This window comes from Equus quagga, chromosome 6 (genome assembly GCF_021613505.1).
Source record: "Equus quagga isolate Etosha38 chromosome 6, UCLA_HA_Equagga_1.0, whole genome shotgun sequence".
Classification (NCBI taxonomy): domain Eukaryota; kingdom Metazoa; phylum Chordata; class Mammalia; order Perissodactyla; family Equidae; genus Equus; species Equus quagga.
The window spans coordinates 97,841,859-97,861,223 of NC_060272.1; the positions used below are offsets into that span (position 1 = coordinate 97,841,859).

The window sequence follows — 19,365 nt, forward strand, 5'->3', positions numbered from 1 at the left end:
AATCTTCAAGGGAATAATCATGGTTACAAAAAATGTTACTATATATACTTTTACTTTGTTATTATTTTTACCGGACAGTTTCTATTCAGAATTTGTATATTTTTTCATGCTACTTATTTTAATTTTTCCTGAGATTGGCAAATGTCACTATCACTATTTTAGGAGTGAAAATGGTGGATGGGGCTGGCCCCATGGCTGAGTGGTTAAGTTCATGTGCTCTGCTTCCGTGGCCCAGGGTTTCCTCGGTTCAGATCCTGGGCATGGCCATGGCACTGCTCATCAGGCCGTGCTGAGGCAGCATCCCACATAGCACAACTGGAAGGACCTGCAACTAGAATATACAACTATGTTCTGGGGGGCTTTGGGGAGAAGAAGAAGAAGAAAAAGAAGATTGGCACAGATGTTAGCACAGGTGCCAATCTTTAGGGAAAACAGTGGAGAACTATGGTTTGCCCAAGGGGATCTTGTGTTTGAATAAAAAATAGTTTTTACTATATTATTATCTGTTATTTATATGGCCAAAATGCCCATGAAAGTTTTGGTAAAAAGTTTTATCTTAAGGGCCAATACTGGTCAAATGGTAGCAGAGGCTGCATCTGGACTTAGTAAGTATTAACCCCATGATTGATTAGTGATGTCTGCTGTGGGTGCAGGGGTAGCAAAAAATAGTACAGCCTAAGAGAAGAAGCATAGAGTAATGACAATAGAACTGGATTCTGAGTCAGAGGCCCTTGATTGAAGTCAAATTCTATCTCAATCTCTTTTAACAAATAATTATGGACAAGTCATCTGTTTTTCTCATTTAGGAAAAAGGGATATAATCAACAGTGGACATTAGAAAAATTCAAATGAAATAAAAATTACCTAAGGGGTTCTTTAGGAATTTTATAAGAAAACCACTTTTGTTTTGCTTGAGACTGTTACCATATAGGGCATCGCTTCTTATACATTGTAAGCACACAATATCAAGATTTGTTGAATCGCATTTAAACCTGATCCACTATTGGGGGTGTCATCTACAATTTTGTCATATATTTTCTTTTACTTTTTTGCTCATTGTATTATGATGAAAGAAAGTTTATCTCTGACTCTAAATCAATACTCATGTAAACCATATTAGATAACCTTTCAAAAATCACTAATGAAATTTTGGTGGAAAGAAATTCAGAGTCAATTTATTTCATTACAAAAGAACACTTGATAAAACCAATAAAATAAATTTTAATTTATTCTGACATGGGTGGCAGCCAGACTGACTTTTAATAATATTAGTAAATAAAACAAAATAAAACAAACCACAACTGGAAGAATATCAATACTACCTTATTAGCCTTCTTATTATTGATATTTCTGAGCTGTCCTTGGAAAGATACTCCAAAAGCCGTGTCCCATTGGCACTTAACTTTTTCTTAATCACAAGAATGAAAATATATACGCAAGGGTGAAAGTGCTTAGAATTAAGCCTTTTAAATGGTATTAAGCATTTAAAAGAAAAAAACCCAGCATATTGGACTGTTTGTTTTAAATTTAATTTTAGAGCAAACTGATGAATAGGTTAGGATCCTAAAAATTTTGAAATCAATTTATCTAAAATATTTTGTTTTTGTAAAAAAACAAATTATTGCCAAGAAGCACTGCACCTTAATGATATGATGTGTTTTTCCCGAACAAATGTTCCTCTATGCAACCAGACTGTGTGGCATTTGCTCATATTCAACAACTGTGGAAATTTGGAACAAGGTTTCTTCTCCTTTTTTAAGAAAAAGTGTTTAATTCCTTTGCTATGTGCCAGGCACAACGCATGTATGAGTTAATGGAAAATGTTCTGTGTAATGATTTTATTAGTTGACCTGACAATGATAATGATAGCCAATTAATCATTAGCAACTCAACCTGTCTAAGTTCTTTAAACTTGTGTGTTATTGTCTGATTCTGGAATCTAGAAGCCAGCAGCTGCTGGATGGTAAAATATGACTCGAGTGTTCATTCTGCCTCAAGCTATGTAATGAAACTTTTACTTGGGAAACTTAGAATATGGGTTCTCATGCTAATCCAGTGTTATGGAACCTGTATGAAGCACTTTTGTGATCCATGCCTTGGACAGGTGAAATTAAACATTTTAAATACAGTTTGATAAATAACTAGTTTCAGTTGTATTCTTTACACTATTCAGGCAAATAAAAATAGTACTACTCTCTGAATTTCATATTCTCAGAATTAATTACAGGCAACAATACATTCTGATCCTATTTAACAAGATTGTCCTTAAATAGTCTTTTTAATGGAAAGATCAAAATAGTGGTTTAATATTTGCTAAATACTAGGCGTATTTCCATAAAAGCTAGAGTGAAAATCTAGACTCATATTACCTATAGCACTTCAAGTAAAACTACTATTCTCCAAAGGGTCAGTCTACATTTACCACCCAGAATCTCACACGAGCCCAGGCATAACATGAAGTGGCTGTACGTATCCATTGTCATATAATATATGAGCACCAGAGAAATTGCAACAAGAGGTGAAGAAGGGATGTCCAGAAAACCAGTTGCTTTATTAAATAACCATTCAATCAAAGCTTTTAGAAGTTAGAGGGGCCTTTGTGTGCCCTCTCTTCCACCTTTCACCTTTATAGAAAGGCTCCAAGAAATGTGGTCATTCAGCCACTTCTTGAATTCTTTTAGTTGCAAGAAATAAACAGATCAAGTACAATAGCCGTTATATTATCAGGGTGTGTTACGACAGAAGACCACCACTCCCTGGTCTAACAAATTCCAATTAATAATCAGCATTTTAAAAAAATGTATCTATTTTTCAAGACTGAAAACGTATCACTCTGTGGTCTTGCTCACCGTGTCGAAATTTGAAGATGAGGTTCAGCCTAATGCAGAGGGTTATGACCAAGAGCGGCAATTTGGCTGCCTGGAAGTCTCAACGGGTGACATTTACTTTGCGAATTCTTCCCAGCCCAGGGTCTGGTTGTCAACTTTGTAGGCTCAGAAAGTCGATCTCACCAGAGTTTCAGAGTGGATTAGACTTTAGGATGAGGATTCAAGTTAACTAAGCTCACAAGAGCTAACGTATAAGACCAGAATGCCAAATTACCACTTCAAAATGAAGAGCCTCATTGTGAAACGTAGTGGATATTTTTCCAGCCTAATCAGTGATTTCCCCAAACATAGTGCCGGCATGGACTCGGCCAACAGTTGTTTCTCACACTCCCATTTTTATTACTATAGAGGAGTCCAGGAATTTTCTTTCTTTACATATGCTTAGGAGAAAGAATAAATCAAAAGACAGCAAGATCATTATGTATTGATTTTATTATAGCTTAATTTTCAGAGTTCAATCTTACATCTAAGCTCTTAGAATGGCAGAGTTTCAAGAATATCACTATGGCCCTCAGACACTGCCGACATACCCTACTACTTCAACGGACTTTATTCTCCCTGATATCTTGTAATCTACGGTACTCTCTATGGCAGATATCACTATTTTCAGGTAATATCTTGATGTAAAGAAAATGGAGCTCAGTGTGTATCAGCCATTTCCTTATTTTACAAAGATAAGAATTTATCTTATGAAAACAAATGTATAGGGATGTTGTAAAGTATTTTTCCATAATTTATACCAGTAATATATTTTAAAAAATTTTGTACTCTTCTTCACACCACTATTTCTCCTTCAGTGTATTTTATTTTTGTAATTTATGATTACCTTAGAGTTTTTTTAAATTATCACTTGAAAATCATTTTACTAGCAAAAGCTTTATTCAAGAACAATGTTACTACCACTTGTTCTCCATCAGGATATGCTCCTCTTGGAATGGTTCTACTTCCATAAACTGAATTTCACATAGTACCAAATATAACAGGCAACTGGGGAATATAACAAACAATAATTGAATAAACCTCATTTATGAGGAACAAATTAACCAAAAGACGGACTTCTACTCATCCTTAGAGTTCCATCTCAAATAGCACTTCTCCTGCGAGAGCTGTTTTGATGTCTGAGAGCATCCTCGCTGTATTCTGTTCTGCTCTCACTTTGATTATGGTTTCGACCTCCTCAGTTGACTATGCTTTATCAACTTGAGCATCTTTAGGGCTCAGTTCTGTGCCGTGTTTTCAGTAGATGCTCAATAAATCAGGAATAAATAAATGTGAGTCACATACGTTTCTATTTGTATATATATGTAGCTATAAAAGATGAAACCTTTGAGCCTGTCCCTTTTTAAATTAAAACTGAAAATTGAAATATTTGTGAAGACGTTCTTATTCTCATCTTCAAGAGTATATTTTAACTTGGACTCAGAAATGAGTTGATTAATGAGCTTGACAAATTTTTCAGAACAGGAGAAAATCAACTTAGTTGGTTCCAGATCAGAAGGAGAGAAATTTATATTTTTAAAAAACTAGTCAGAAAATTAAAATAAGATAATAGTCTACATTTTTTTTTTCACAGCCTGTAATATTCACTTTCATGTCAAGTAATGCTTATAAATGCCAAGGCCTTTAAAAAGAGCTTTTGCTGTTTCTTTTTTAAGGTTAATTTTGTGCCCAAATTCAGAGTATCTTTTGTACCTCTAATTCAAAATTAAAATATTGGATATCTGCTGTTGTCACATGATTACAACTTAATCCTAATGAAATTCAGGTAATGGCGTAACAGTGTTTAGAAGGAGGATGATTTATTGGGCAGTCATGTAAAAATTTAAAACAATATAATTTAAAATTGACTTATTGCAATAGTCATCACAAAAAAGTTTTACAATGAGACAAAATCTATGGAACAGTTTTCTTTAAGCACCTCAAATCTTTCTCATGCCCCATGGTGCCAGGATATTGGACTCACGTGAGTACAAAGTAATAAGTAGGCTGGTAACAAAAAACATAATTCAGTAAGCAACCAGATTAGTTTGTTCTTTCTCTGCTGATGTCTGTGATTCCTCTGAATTAGAGAAATATACCCCAGGACCACATGATATGATAACTAATTGCACAAAAGATGACATCAACAAATATCCTCTCTAGTAAAGTAATTTACAAAGTCAGTGTATCCAACCAGTTAATAAAATATTCACTATGTAGAGGCAAACACATTTAAGTCAAAGCAAATTACTTTTGCTCTTTCATAAGAGCCTATTTTTGGACAAGTTTTTAGCCTCATGTTTTGGCAAAAGGTAAAATGTTCATTAGGCCTTTGCAATAACATGCCTAAACCAAGAACATTCCAATTTAATTTTGAAACAAAATTTATCATATAATTATAACTATTATAAAGTTACATTCTGTTTCCAATATTTATAACACAACCACTAACCAAGAAAAATGCTTTGCTACATTAAGTATAAAATACTGTAACTTCTCAGTGTTATTTTTAAGTGTCTTAAATGCTTACTATGAAGGCGTGAAACAACATAGGTAATACATGTTGAATAACGGTTTTAACCCCTCGGATAAGCATTAATAAAATTGCGTTTATTATGGAGACAACAAGTCTGGGACTTGAAATATCTATGGCTACACAGATATGTTTTAAAGGTAAACAGAGCAAGCCAAAATTCTAAGTGGTTTGCAGTGCATAATAATTTTGTGACACTCTGATCACAATATTTCCTTTCATGAGAATCTGCCCCACAATGCCATTAGTTAACCACATGGTTATTATATTTAGGTTGATTCACTATAAATGCCGTTATAACACCTGTGGTTTCCCTCATTAAGAAGTGAATGGATGGGGTCAGGGGTTGAAAGGGCAGCATATGGGCTATGAAAGAACTAGTTAACATAGCCTATTATATTGGTGCACTGGTAAATCTCATTTCTATTCATCAGATGATTAGTTCAATCAATATTTATTCCTCTATGCTCCCTTTGTCTCGTGCTACAAAGGAGACATCCTTCAAATTCATGGCATAAGCCTTGTTATCTATGAATTTGTTGCTTAATTTGAGAGGGAATATTTTATTTATTTGGCAGTCTTGAATTCTTTGATTCCCTTTCCCTCTAATTATCATTAGGTAGTATAACGGAGTTTTGTGTGGATCATTTATAAATAGATGCTATTAACAGTTTCTTTTTTATGTGACTCAAGTACCACATGTATTCGTTTCTTCTTTTTGAATGCTCTGGAAAGTTGCTTCTGTTTCTCTAAATATGCTTGAATTTGGAAGTCTGGATTGTGAAAGCAAAGATAAGAATGATTTTCTCTCTCAAATATTCATTCTTCTTGTCTGAGTGGGTGGTTATAGGCACATACATATACATATTGTGTATCAGTGTATATCAACAGACGCCTCCAAAGACTGCTATTATCTGCTAGGGATTCTGTAAAGTCAGAGATTCTACTCAAAGCAAGATAAATATTTGCAAGAAGATGTAATTGGAAGATGATTACAAAATTACAGGAATAATACTTTATGTGTAGAATGCTCATTTTATCAAAGGTCATCATTCATTACATTACAAAAGACTTATTTCATTTGTCTACTTAATTTCTATCCTTTAGATAAGAATGGATGGAATAGTAAAATTACATCTAGAATTTAAAAACCTATATTAATTATTAAGTACAATGTCCATTCCTAATATTTACTTTTCTGTATATTTTAACATCATCATAAAATATTTGGTTAATGTCAATTACATTAAATTCATGACAACAAAATTTAAAGCCTTTATTTTTTTTGTCTTTATGAGATAAATACAGAAATGATTTAGTCTTAAGAAATTCTATTCATAATACCAGAATCAGTATAAAAAATACATATTCTAAATCACTTCACTCAGTAATAACTTTTGCACTAATAACATATACGCTTATAACCTTTGATTTGTTTCAATCTGGCCAGAATTTGATGGTCTTAACTTTGGCATTAATTCTCCTATTTCCTCCCATAATTATCTGTAAGGCTTAGATTTCACCGATGTACAGTGGCATTGATGTTATTGCTCACAACTTTAAACCTCACTTCATTTACAAATTTGCAGAACACCAGTAGACCCCATATAGAATTTTTAAACTTAATAATTTACTAGAATAATAATAATAATAATAATCCTGTAATAATTGAACGCTGTAATATGTCTTGAAGTTAGAAGTGTATTATTCATTGCAGTGAAAAAAATCTAGTTAATGTGTTGTGATTCACACTGTTACGTCTTAGAATTACTATAGCGAAGAATATGAAAACTATAGAGGCCACATGACATTACTAAAAAGTGGACACAAGTTTATAAGATGCAAAATAATAGCTAAAAAAAGTTTTATTTGTCTTTTTATCTAGAAAAACTTTCTGTATTGAGTCATTTAAAAATCCTGGTGACAATTCTGTATATGTTACTTTCTGAAAAAAAGTCACTTCATATTTTCTTGGTGCTGTAAAACCATCATTGCTGTAAAATTAGGTCTCATGACTCTGAAAAGCTTAAATTTAAAATGCAATGTATGCAAATACACACCTGAATAATTGCTTTTAAGGCTGTTAATAGTTTAATATTTGACAAATTGTTACCAAGATAAGTAAATGTTAATATTCCTATTTGATTGAGTATAAAATAAATCTATCATTTATGTTAAAGTAAAACCTCACAAAAACCACCTTCATAATGATGCAAGAAACCATCCTTTATAATGAGCAAAACTTATACTGTTGTTGATGGAAAATCCAGGACTTCTAAATTTTCAATAAGTGCTAAAAAAGAGTTTTAACCTTTATCCCTCACATTTATTAGGTCTGCTGCTCAAAATTTCTTCCTTTATATTTCCATCCTGGTGTCCCAATTCCCAATATCTGAAAATACAGAAAAGTAAAAAGGCTTGGCGGCACTAATGTGTCTCCCAGAAGCCCAGGATGTCAAATATTTCTTACAAATCCACCCAGCATGTTGGGGGAGGAGAGAGGAGAGAGTCCCAAGATGTATCTACCTAAGAAAATATTTTATTTTTCTGGCTATATATTTTTTCCAGTAATACTTGAAATATAGCTTTAGGATTTTTCTTTAAACTGCTTGAATGTTTACTTTTCTTGGAATAAAGACAGCTTACTGATGATTACTTAGTGAACAATTATTAATGGACAACTGACAGAGATGTCCTTTCTGCGATGTCTTTTAGTTGTGGGAGGTGAATGTTGGTTATAATATTTAATTGGAATTCGTGGAAGAAACTAAGATGGAGAACTTGTTTAGGAAATCTAAAGGCCTGACCAGCTGGACATTCAGAGCTCCAGACTTCCGAGGGGCTGCCATACCTGTGAAAGTAAGCTGCTTCTTTTCTAAAGTTAGCAGTTAATAAAAATTAACTACCTGAAAAGAATAGATGAAAACTGGGCTTTGGAAAAGCCAAGCCCCATCCTTGTTTACAGCAAGCATAAAACCAGATTCCTAATCCGCCCGAGCCACAATCACCTATTGATTGCGAGGACATCTGTGCCCCTGATTTTGGACGCAGGGTTCTCTGCAGAGGCAGAGCTGAAAAATCGGACCATTTCGGTGCCCCCGAGTAATAAACAGCTGACAGGCCTCTGAGGAAGGAGTCTTGAAACCCACACCTCGGCTCACTCGTTTTTTCTCACCTATGAACAGACCCAATTAAAAGTCCTCCCTTCCGCCTTCAGAAGTTATTGTTTCCAGTAATGCAATCTACGAAGAAGCCTCTCGAGAACTCATGTGGTACCCTCTAGCAGACAAAGGGTGAAATGCTTTGTGCGCAACCAAATACAGCCTCCCCCGCCCCAGCCCAGCCCAGAGTAAGTCACCGCGCTCGACACCGAGACCGACTCAGTTCAGCTGTGGGGCAGGACAATGACCTCAAAGATCAGAGACTCTTAACCCCTTTCTTACCCCAGCGCTTCCCTCGGCATAAAGTCTCTGAACTCTCCTAGACCTGGAGGGGGCGTGGTGGAGGTGGGAGGTGGGTTTGCTGGGTTGGCCCCCAGGGCGACCACCCAATCCTGGACCAAGTTTGCGTCGCGCAAAGCTCCCTGACTCAGGCTAGTCGCCAACTGCAAACCGTGGAGCCCAAGCCAAGGCACTGGCTGGGACCGCCTGGGGATGGGGTGTGTGTGTGTTGTGTGGTGTATGGGGTAAATGGAGTCGGTACACTGTAAAGCCGAGTTCAAAAACCGCCCCCTCCCCCCAATATACGCTGCTTTGTAGCGCAGACACAAGAGAAAGCTGATTCGTTTCCGCTCTCACTACACAAGTTCACACTCAAGTTCAACCCCCGACTCTCACAAGACGTCTGAGTAACTTGGATATTTTCTCAACCCGTCCTTAAAGAACAACCCTGATGTCGCGGGCGGGCATGGTCTGTGGGACATGCCCGGGGAACGCAGAGGAAGTATAACAGAGGGTTAAAAAAAGAGAGCCCAGGAGGACGAGAGAAGGACTCTGCCACTTTTGACGCTTGCTTTTCTCCAGCGCTTCCCCCCTGGCCGCCTGAGAGCCGCCTTAAGTTAGCACTTCCAAGTTCTCCTGGGTAGCCTGGCGAGGGCGGCGCCCTCTGGAACAGGGGTGTGGGTTTAGACTGGGTTCTCAAGGTGAGCATGAGGCGAGCGCTTGGCTTTCAATCCTTCAAGCTGCTGGGGTCCCTGAAGCAAGCGCTGTGGCGAATCCGGACGGTCGCCGGCAAAGGGCTCCTTCAGGAGCAGCGCGATCAAGCTACAATCCACTCCTGCCCTGTACTCCTCTGTTTTCTACAATGGAAGGGGAGAGTGAGCGGCTCTTACTCCCCAGGTCTTAGTGCCGGGATGGGCCCTTCAGAACATAAGAACTCAGCCATCGGATGAATGTTGGAAGGGGAGATGCAGGGGAAAGACGAACTGGCAGCCCCAGATGGAGCAGGGGAAACCGAAAGGAGAGCGGTTGGTGGTGAGATGGGACAGAAAAAGAAAAACTAAGACCAGGACGTCTCGCAGTTAAAGGCTGTGCATTCAATTTCCCAAATGCAGTTTCCTGAAAGGATCTGGACAGTGGAGCATGTGACCAAACCCCTAATCGGCACACTAAACTTACTGGAGCCCCCACTTCCAATGCGCGGGTCAATCGACACCATCCCACCAGGACGTCCCTGTTCCTTACTTTCAGTCACTTCCTTCCCACCCACCTCCCTACAGCCTCTCGGTTCCTCCTCCTTCCCTTTCCTTCCACACCCCAGCCCTCAGCCGGCTGACCTAGTCTCTGCTCTAGCGTCCAGGCTCCGGGCTCACTGCGCGCGGGCAGAGGGAGCCTGCTCGTTTCCCCCTCAGGGCGCTCCTAGAGAGGTTTTGGGGCAGTGAATGGAAGGTGAACAAAGCCGGGGGAAGGTGTTGAGTGTTTGCAGTCCAACTCTTCTAAGTTCTTTCTGCCTGGTCCACCTGTCGCGGGGTAAGGGATGTGGGAAGGTCCAGAGCTCGCCGTTTCCAACTTTCTGTTGCCAGGACCCGGAGGGACGCGCGAAGGGGAGAGGAGAGGCCTCCCAAGAACGCAGGGTGGCCAGGAAGAAAAACTGGAGGGTTAGAGGTGGGTGCCCAGAAGCTTGCACGTATTGCCAAGGCACGCGGGAACCAGGCTAGCTCTCCAAGAAAAGAGTGAAGTTGTGGCTAAGCAGAAAGTGGGGGAGAGCGCGTCCGGGCATAGCGCGCAGGAAACCTGGAGGTCCCGGCACCGCAGGGGAGGAGACAGACAAAGTGACTCCCTAAAGCCGATCAGGCCAGCGGCTCGGGAGGCCCAAAGTGCAGCCAGAGCAGACATCTCTCCCCCGTCCCTCGCGAGCCATTCCCACAGCCGCCACTTCGCCCGGGGTCCTGCCGCCGCTGTCGCTGCCGGAGGTCCTGGCCCGAGGGCTCACCCAGCACCGCCTCCTGCAGCGGCCCTTTGAGAAAAGAGCCTTCCCCGCCGCGGGTAGTGCGGGCTGTCCTATCCTTTGGAACTTTCTCTGCACAACTTTTTCGGGGTGGCGCTTGTCCCTGGGCCGCGCGAGCTCGGGCACGCGGACCTGGCCAGTTCGCTGAGCCGGTACGAGGGACGCGCGCAGGGCACGATACCCGAATCCGCGTCCAGCCCCGCGACACCGCCCCTCTGCCTACTACTCCCACGAGGAGACGTGTCGGCTGGCTCGGACGCTCCGGACCTCGTAACCTGGAGAGTGTGTGTGCCTGCCCCGCCGCCTGCCTGTGCGCCCCACGCCCCAACGCCGGCCGGAGACCACGGCGCGCCGGGCGCCTCCAGCAGCTTCTGCCGAGAGGCATCCCTCTCCCGGCTCCCCTCCATCCGGCGGCCGCTCCCGCACCCGATAGTGACACTAAAATGGTTCAGCGCAACTCAAGAACCGGGAGGAAGCAACTAACGTCGCTGCCCTCTCTAAAAAGCGCCCTCCCGCGTTCCTCCAGAACTCCCAAGAGGCATCAAGACCTTCCCACAACTTTCTACGCCCAGGCCATTTGCAGCCCACCTGCGAACGCGAACTCAGGAACTGCGCCCCGCCGACCTCTCTCCCCTTCGGCTGGGTGCGCTCCCCTCCCCCATCTCCCCATCTGGCTGGAGTTGGCCGGACCCGGGCAGACGCGGTGCCCGCAGGCTCGCTTACCTCGCATGGTGTGGCCGCTCTCCCGCTCCGCGTAGTCATGAAGCTGCTCCCAGCCGGAACCCCGGAGAGCCCAAAAAATCCCGCTCAGCACGAGTGAAGAAGGTGGTCAGCGAAGAGCTGCTCCGCCGAGAAAACCATCCCTTTAGGCGGACGCTGTGGCCGGAGGGTGACGTTTGCCGCAGCTGCCGCCGCCGCCGCTATGTTAACAGTTTTGATGATGGTGGTGGTGACTGTTTTGATGGTTGTTTGGTTGTTTGTTTGTTTTCAGGAAGGATGGGAAAAAAAATGTGCTGGCTGGCTGGTGCCTGGGTTTTGTTTTGCTTTTGTTTTTCTTTTTTCTTTCTCTCCAATGTGCTTGCTTTTTAAAAATGCCACCGCCTCGGGCTCAGAAGATCTCTTTTGTGATCACTTGGACTGAGGAGGAGGAGGAAGGGCAGCAGCAGGAGGAGGAGTTGGTGGTGGTTTTGTTAGTTACAAAGAAGAGGGAGAAGGAGCAAGGAAAAAAAAAGGAAACAGAAAGAAAAGGAAGAAAGGCGGTGTGGATGGCAGAGCATGTGCGTTTTCACATGACATCTGTGCCTGTTAGCGGATCCACAATGTGAATTTTCACTGTTCAGTTACAGGGAGGAAGGGAGCTAGAGAGAAAGAGAGAGGAGAGAGATGGAGAGAGAGAGCCTAGAAGGAGCTTATACGCGAGGGCGGGTTTGGCCGGGACTTCCAGGCCCCGCCTCCTGTCAGCGCCGCCGCCAATCAGCGCCCGGCAGCGCGTGGAGGGGCTGGGACCACGGGGGAGGGGACCCGATTGGAGGCCAGGGGTGGGGGTTAGGGACACTGGAGCCGAAGGCGCCCTGGGCTGGAAACAGGCATTAGAGACTGTCCGAACTGGGCAGAGCAGAGGGACCAACAGAGAGTCGGGCAGATCTGCAGGTGACATTCACTTCCGACTGCAGGAGGAGGGAGAGGGCACTGACCAGTCACTCGGCAGCGAGAGACGCGGAGCTCCCGGGTCCCAGGTTCCGTTCGTCTCTCGCAAAGCTTGCGGGCCCGGGATAGATAGTTTTGAATTAATGGCAGCGCTCTGCAGAGTCCTTTTTCGGTAAACTCCGCATGTGTGGCGGGAGTTTCCCTGGGCAAGACGCTTCGGGTTTAGTGGCAGAATAATTCAAATCAACTTCCATCACTGAGCACAACTAAAATGCAGTCCCGTGCAAGTAGCTGTCCGCTCCCTTTAAAAGTATCTTTCAGATTCTTCCTACTCCCAAACCTAAAAACAACCCCCCCCAAACACTCAGATCTCTTCTGATTTTTAAAATTAATTTTAAATTTTTAATGCTTTCTTTCGTCAAGGAAACTGACCTTTATTAGCATTTGGAGAATCTCCTGGCGTTGGGCTACAAGACTCAAGGAAAACAGCCTCAATTAGCAGTGTGGCCACCTTAGTGATGCCAAGTCAAAGGGCTGAGGCCGGAAGGTATGATTGCGTGGTGCTGTGTATTAAAGGTGCATGGCTTCAGGATGGGAGAGCTGTTAATTCTAGCGGCAACGAGAAGGTATTCACCTATTTAGAGGACATCGGCACTTAAATGTAGGTAAAGTTATTCACACTCTTTAGGTGAAAATTGTCATCTATGACCTTTTGTTTGTATTTTGATAAAAATCTAATGCATATATCAGAACTGTTCCTTTGCAAGTTTTCCCCTCTCAGTGCACAAAATACATATAGGTGATCACATCTCCTCCGTCCCTGCAGTAGGCAACTTCGTAAATACTTTGGCTAATTAACTGGTCACCCTAAAAGAGGTAAAAAATTTGCCTCATCTACTCAGTCTTAAGGCATTGAGGCATCTACTCATTAGTGTACCTGTTGGCAGAGCAGGCCTCACCACCATTTAGGCACCCGAATAATTTGATTCTTACTGGTATTTATTCATATTATGTCGTGTAACACAAAATGCAATGTAGAATTGGCGATTATTTAGTTAATTAGATCACTCTACACTGCCAAGTAGCTTTTTTCCCCCCTGATTAAATAAAAAATGGATTACTTGCTGAATCTTCACTAGTGTTAAATTGACTTAGCCCTGCTGTATGCCCTTCCATTTGCAAGCCAATGTGTAATTTAGGAAATTTTTAGCACTAGGAGTGAAAGTTGATTGAGTCTTTAATTAAATGAAATGAACAAAAGGAAGTTACTGTTCAGAATAGTTATTCCCTTATAAATACCTTTCCCCTAGATTTGTAATTGACACAGTAGTTAATCTTTTAAGATAATATTTAAGGCTCCCTGGTTTTATCATTTTTAATCAAGTAAAATATATTCATCATAACTACATTAAAGCTGCACTAAGTTATGCCTAATTTAGTTGCTTCATTAAAAATTACTGAATATAAAACAGTCAAGTAACAAATTGTGACTACATCATTTTAATTTTATGTGCTTCAAGCAGAGACACAGGAATATTGAGAATTCCAAAGCCTTTGTAAATACCATAATTATTATTGTTGTCATTATTTTAGATTTCTATTTCTCATTAAACAGGAATTTCAAAATTCAAGAATTTTAACTCTTTCATCTAGTCTTAAATTTCTAAACTGTATTGAATTCTGAAATTTCTTTTTACTGCTGTAACATCTGTAATTCTTAAAAAAGATAGTCAACACATATATGAAAAGTACTTTTTCTTCCTCCTACACATTTTTATACATCCTTTGCTTTGTGGGTTCAACAATGCATACCTTTGCTTAGAATTATTTCACATAGTTCTTAATCTTTTCTTAATACTTTTGAAAAAATTGTCAATTAGAACTCCTTAATTATATCATTTTTTCAAACCTGTATATATAATATATTTTATATATATATATATATGTTGGTGCAAAAGTATTTATTTTCTCTTTTAGAGTGGAATAAATGTTGATCATTTGTTATAATGTGGTGATCTGGGACATTTTGGATCTTCTTAAAAATTTAAAAACTGAGTTCTTGAGTGCTTCTAACAACTTTCACATTATTTCAACTGAATGGAACCTATTTATGTAAAATAAATATTCAGGATTTAAATTAAAGAAATCAGCATTTTCCAAGAAGTCATGAAATACTTATATTTAATCTGATGTTTTTGTGACCTCTCTGCCAGCACATATCCATATTTCAAGCGGCATACTAATAATATATTAATATAGGGTCCTTGTCCACATGAAGTACAATGTCAGTAATTTTATTTGAATGATTATGGAACTGTCTGGTTTCCTATAAGCTTGAAACTCTGCTTTTGACTCTGGGCCTGAAGGAAGTGCTAACTTGACGGCTAAATTTTGATAAATTTAATGATAGTTAGTAAGTCACAGAGCACTTTACTCCATCTCAAGAGGTGATATAATTTCACCTAGGCTTGCTGGCTTTCACCACATATCACCACTCTCAGGTTTACTGTAAGGCCATGGAGTACTAAGGACAAGAAATATCCTGACAGATGTAAAGGTTTAATATGAGCCAAGAAGTTAGGATGACAATGGCATTTAGGATTATTTCAATCCTAAAATGCTTGAACCAAAATAGGCAGAAATGGTTGACTATATTCTGAGCTGGTCAGTGTATATGGAGAGATTGTTTTAAATAATTATGAATCTTGGAGGGACATTGGCAATATTGATAACAATATTACATTTAGAATGACTAAAAGATTGGGTGTGTTTAGCCCAGTTTAGGGGGGCTGTGTGGCTTTGAAAGTTGAGAAAGAGATATAAAGCTGCCCTTAAATATTGGGAAAGCCAGGAAAATATGAGACCTTTTAACGTTTGAATTTATTAAAAATGGAAAAGATGAAGTACTCAGCTCCCTGTTGCTGGAGGCATCCAAGAAAAGGTTGAATGAAAGACACTGGTAAAGATGCTCAAGCATATAGATATCTCTACTAGGCTGGAAATTGTCACTTCTATATCTCTAAGCGTATCTTATGTAACTCGAAGTGTATTCACATGTAGGCAGCTACCACTACCCCAGTAGCTATAGCAGATCTATGCTTCCTACCTGGGAATGAAACCTTCACGAGAGCAGGAGCCAGAATTTCCCTAGACTTTGAAAGACCTCTTGGTACTTTATAGGTGTTTGAAAGTTAGTGGTTGAATGAATACTTTCTACCCTTTGTTTGCTGGATGTGAAGCAGAGATGCAACAAAGACTCAAATAAGATCTCTTCCTTCTTATTTTGTAATGAATGGGGGCGGGGGAGAGATTTTTTGAATTTTAAACTCTCCTAAGTTTGGGAAGAAAAAAATGATGTTTGAGTTTGATTACAAAATTATGAAAGAAAGCAAACTGTAGTACCTTTCTTAGTTATTACTACTCTCAATTTTATTCCCAGATGAAGAGTCTTTATAATCTTTTAGTAGTTTAAATTCTGCTTCATTTTTAAGTATGGATGCACATTCAACAAGTTTTCAGAATGAAAAAAAGAGCAAATACTAAAAATGTGTAGTTTGTGCTTTGTGTAATAAACTGGAAAGTGTGTTATGGGCCAAAACTTAAAACGAAGCCCCATATGTAAGATAAGAGGTGAGTGAGGTAAGCTTTAGGAAAAGGACAAATATACATGTCAGGAATAAAAGAGCTAACATTTATTGCATGAATCACACGAACTATGAACCTAATTTCTATTTCTTAAAAGAGTTACAGGGTCTGTATTATATCTATTATATCTCATCCCCTCCCTGCCCCCACCTTGTGTGTGTGTTTTTTTTTTAAAGATAAAGGAACAGAGGCTTAGAAAGGTTAAGTAAGTTGTGTAAGATCTCAAACCTAAGAATGCTGCATCCACGATTCAAACCCACGATTCAAATCCATGAGTGCAGGAACTTTTTTGATTTTATTTTTTTCAGTGCTGAATCCCCAGAATCCGGAATCTTGCCTGGTGAATGGTAGATGCTTAAAATCTAGTTATGAATGAATAAGTGGACATTTGAACTCTTGTCTACTGCATAGTACCACATGCCCACACACTCTATAACTGAAGCTAAATGCCATTTAAGAAAAAGCAGTGAACTTGGACTTTGAAAATAAAAAGAAAATGTAGGTAATAATTATCTAATGCCTGATTGAGGTCCATCATGGAGTCTAGGAAATATTTTTGTAATAAATATTTCAGTAATAGAAAATGTGGGCCTGAATTAAATTGGAACCAGTAAAAATAAAAAGGAATGGAAAGGTTGGATGCAAGATCTATTTTGCAGGCAGAAGCTACAAAGTCTGGTGCATGATTACACGGTGGTGCTGATGGGCAGTGTTAGGTTAAGGTGAGGGAGAAGTCAAACCAAAGCTTCATGAGTAGGAGGTGGGTAGAACGAATATACCATTAATAGAAGTAGGTTCTTGATTAAATAGGGGAAAATGTTGAGATTAAGTTTCAGTTTTGGTGTGTATCAATGACAATGTCTAACAGATGGTTGGGTATATAAAACTGGAGATTTGGAAATTGGTAAAAGTTGAAAGCAAAGCTTTATAAGACACTCAAAAACACTAAGAAGAAAGAAATAATGTGAGAAGGAAACAAACGTGTCTTTTTATGGGGTAGGAGATAAGAGGACAAGGTAGTGAATGAGAGGATGGATGGATGAGGGAAGGGTCAACTATGATGGTATTGTAGCAGAGGAGTCAAGGTAGGGAAGAGTTTCAGGAAAGAAGGAATGATCAGCAAAGTCAGGCAGAGAAGTAAAGGGCCATTGGGTTTGTTGATTAGAAAGTTATTAGTGATCCTCAGGAGCCTTTAGGACTGAGGAGTGAAGAGCTATTAGGACATGGATGCAAAGAAGCATTTGGATTACTCTTTCCAGTTGTTGAGCGGATGCAAGAAGACAGATTGACCACTAGTTTGAAAAGATGGTGGACCAAGTTGTCTCTCTCTCTCTCAAAACACACACACACACACACCACTTCTGTCCTTCTATATAAATTTGGGACTGAACAGAATGGTAATTTTAAATATAGAAAGAGAGAGTCCAAAGAAATGAGATCAGGGGTCATAGGTTAGCTTTGATAAGAAGGGGACCTTTTCTTCTGAGACTAAAATCAAGAAATAGAGAATGAATAGATAAGACAGAGCAATTTTGTAGAGTTAACGGTGCTTGAAGGCACATATAGAGGAGAAATATTGCTAACTAGGTCCCAGTTAGCAATTAACTTACCTGTGTGACACCATGCAAGTTACATTATTTCTGTATCCCATTTTCCCCATTACACGGAGGGCATCTCAAGGATAATAACTGTCATTTTCATTTTGGTATCCAGCACCTGGCCTTCTAAACTGCTTGTTACATAATTTAGTTTAATTTTAGAGCTGGATCATTAGTGAAACTTTGTCTCAGTTTAGTGCTTGTCCTATTATTTTAATTATTTTATTTTGGTAAACTCTCTTCCAGTTTTTATCACGATCTTTGAAGACGTATATAGAACAAATCTCCATTTACATGAGCTAGACTGAGTAGATCTCTTTTCCTTGCAACCATACAAGCTCTACCAAAACAGGTTGATTCAGAAAAACATCTAAGATGGGGTCGGCCCCATGGCTGAGTGGTTAAGTTCTCGCGCTCCCTTGGCCCAGGGTTTCCCGGGTTTGGATCCTGGGCCGGAACATGGCACCGCTCATCAAGCCATGCTGAGGCAGTGCCCCCCATGCTACAGCTATAAGGACATACAACTAAAAATATACAACTATGTAGGGTGGGAGGGGGGCGGCTTGGGGAGAAAAAGGAAAAATAAAATCTTTAAAAAAAAAAAATCAAAGAATCTACTGCCTGCCAGTGTGGTTCAGACACCAAATGGTAAAAGATGAGTTATGCTTCATTATTTGGAACGTGATTAAAATATTTTAAAGTTTCTTTAGAACAATAAATGCCTGTGAATAGTTAGTGAAATTATAAAAAACATAAGATTAGTCCATAATGAATTTAGATGTATAAAAATGCTTAGCTAAAAAACTGGAAGAAAATAACAGTGGGTAACTGGATGAATTAGAGAGAGAATGAGGATTATAACATTTTGCACCATATATTTTATACTGTTTGATTTATTTACAAGAAGTAGATATTACTCTTTGTGTGTGTGTGTGTGTGTGTATGTGTAATGAAAAAGTGTTTTCAAGGGGATCAGAAGGGAAGAAAAGGAGATTAATGCAGGGGACCTCCCTTACCAAAACTTACTCTAAAGTCATTTCGATAAAAATGTAATATGTTGGCACAGAAGTAGAAAAATATCAGAGCGTACAGAAATTGACTTAAGACTATGAAAACTTTACATAAAAATCAAAGTGGATTTCAGTTCAGATTGGAAAACATGATGCATTTTAATATGATGGACAATGCTAGATTTCTATCTCAGATTATAGACAAAATGCATTTCAAATGGATTAGAGATTTAAATGAAATGTATGAGTAAATACATAAAATAATAGAACTACATTTTGTGTATATATATATAATATTTTTGATGTGGCAAACTTTTCTAAATTAGGAAGCCCAGTCTCTATAAAGAAAAATTTAGATGTTTTTCCTTATGCATAAATTAAAAAGTGAATATTTTGAACAGCAAAAGACCCCAAAATAAAGTGAAAATACATACAATAGGCTGGAAAAATATTGCTGCAAAAAGGATTAATAGTCTTTACAAACAAATGCATAGAAATTTACAAATGGATAAAAATTAAACAAAAAACTCAAAACTAGGGTTGGTAGAGAAGAAAGGTGAGCTGTTTAGTGGATAACTTTTCTTTTTACTTGATGGTTTTTGTGACAGGTGAACAATTTT

The 19,365-nt window shown here is 39.5% G+C and overlaps 1 protein-coding gene across 1 annotated transcript in view; it reads right to left on the reverse strand.

The window, feature by feature from the left end:
- The window catches only part of RORB (RAR related orphan receptor B), a 176,937-nt gene extending 165,115 nt beyond the window's left edge, over positions 1 to 11,822 (reverse strand). The window contains exon 1 of the mRNA XM_046664812.1: positions 11,569 to 11,822. Within this exon, the coding sequence (XP_046520768.1) occupies positions 11,569 to 11,575 (7 nt within the window). The 5' untranslated portion in view covers positions 11,576 to 11,822. The remainder of the gene's footprint in view (positions 1 to 11,568) is intronic.
- Between the last annotated feature and the right edge of the window lie 7,543 nt (positions 11,823 to 19,365).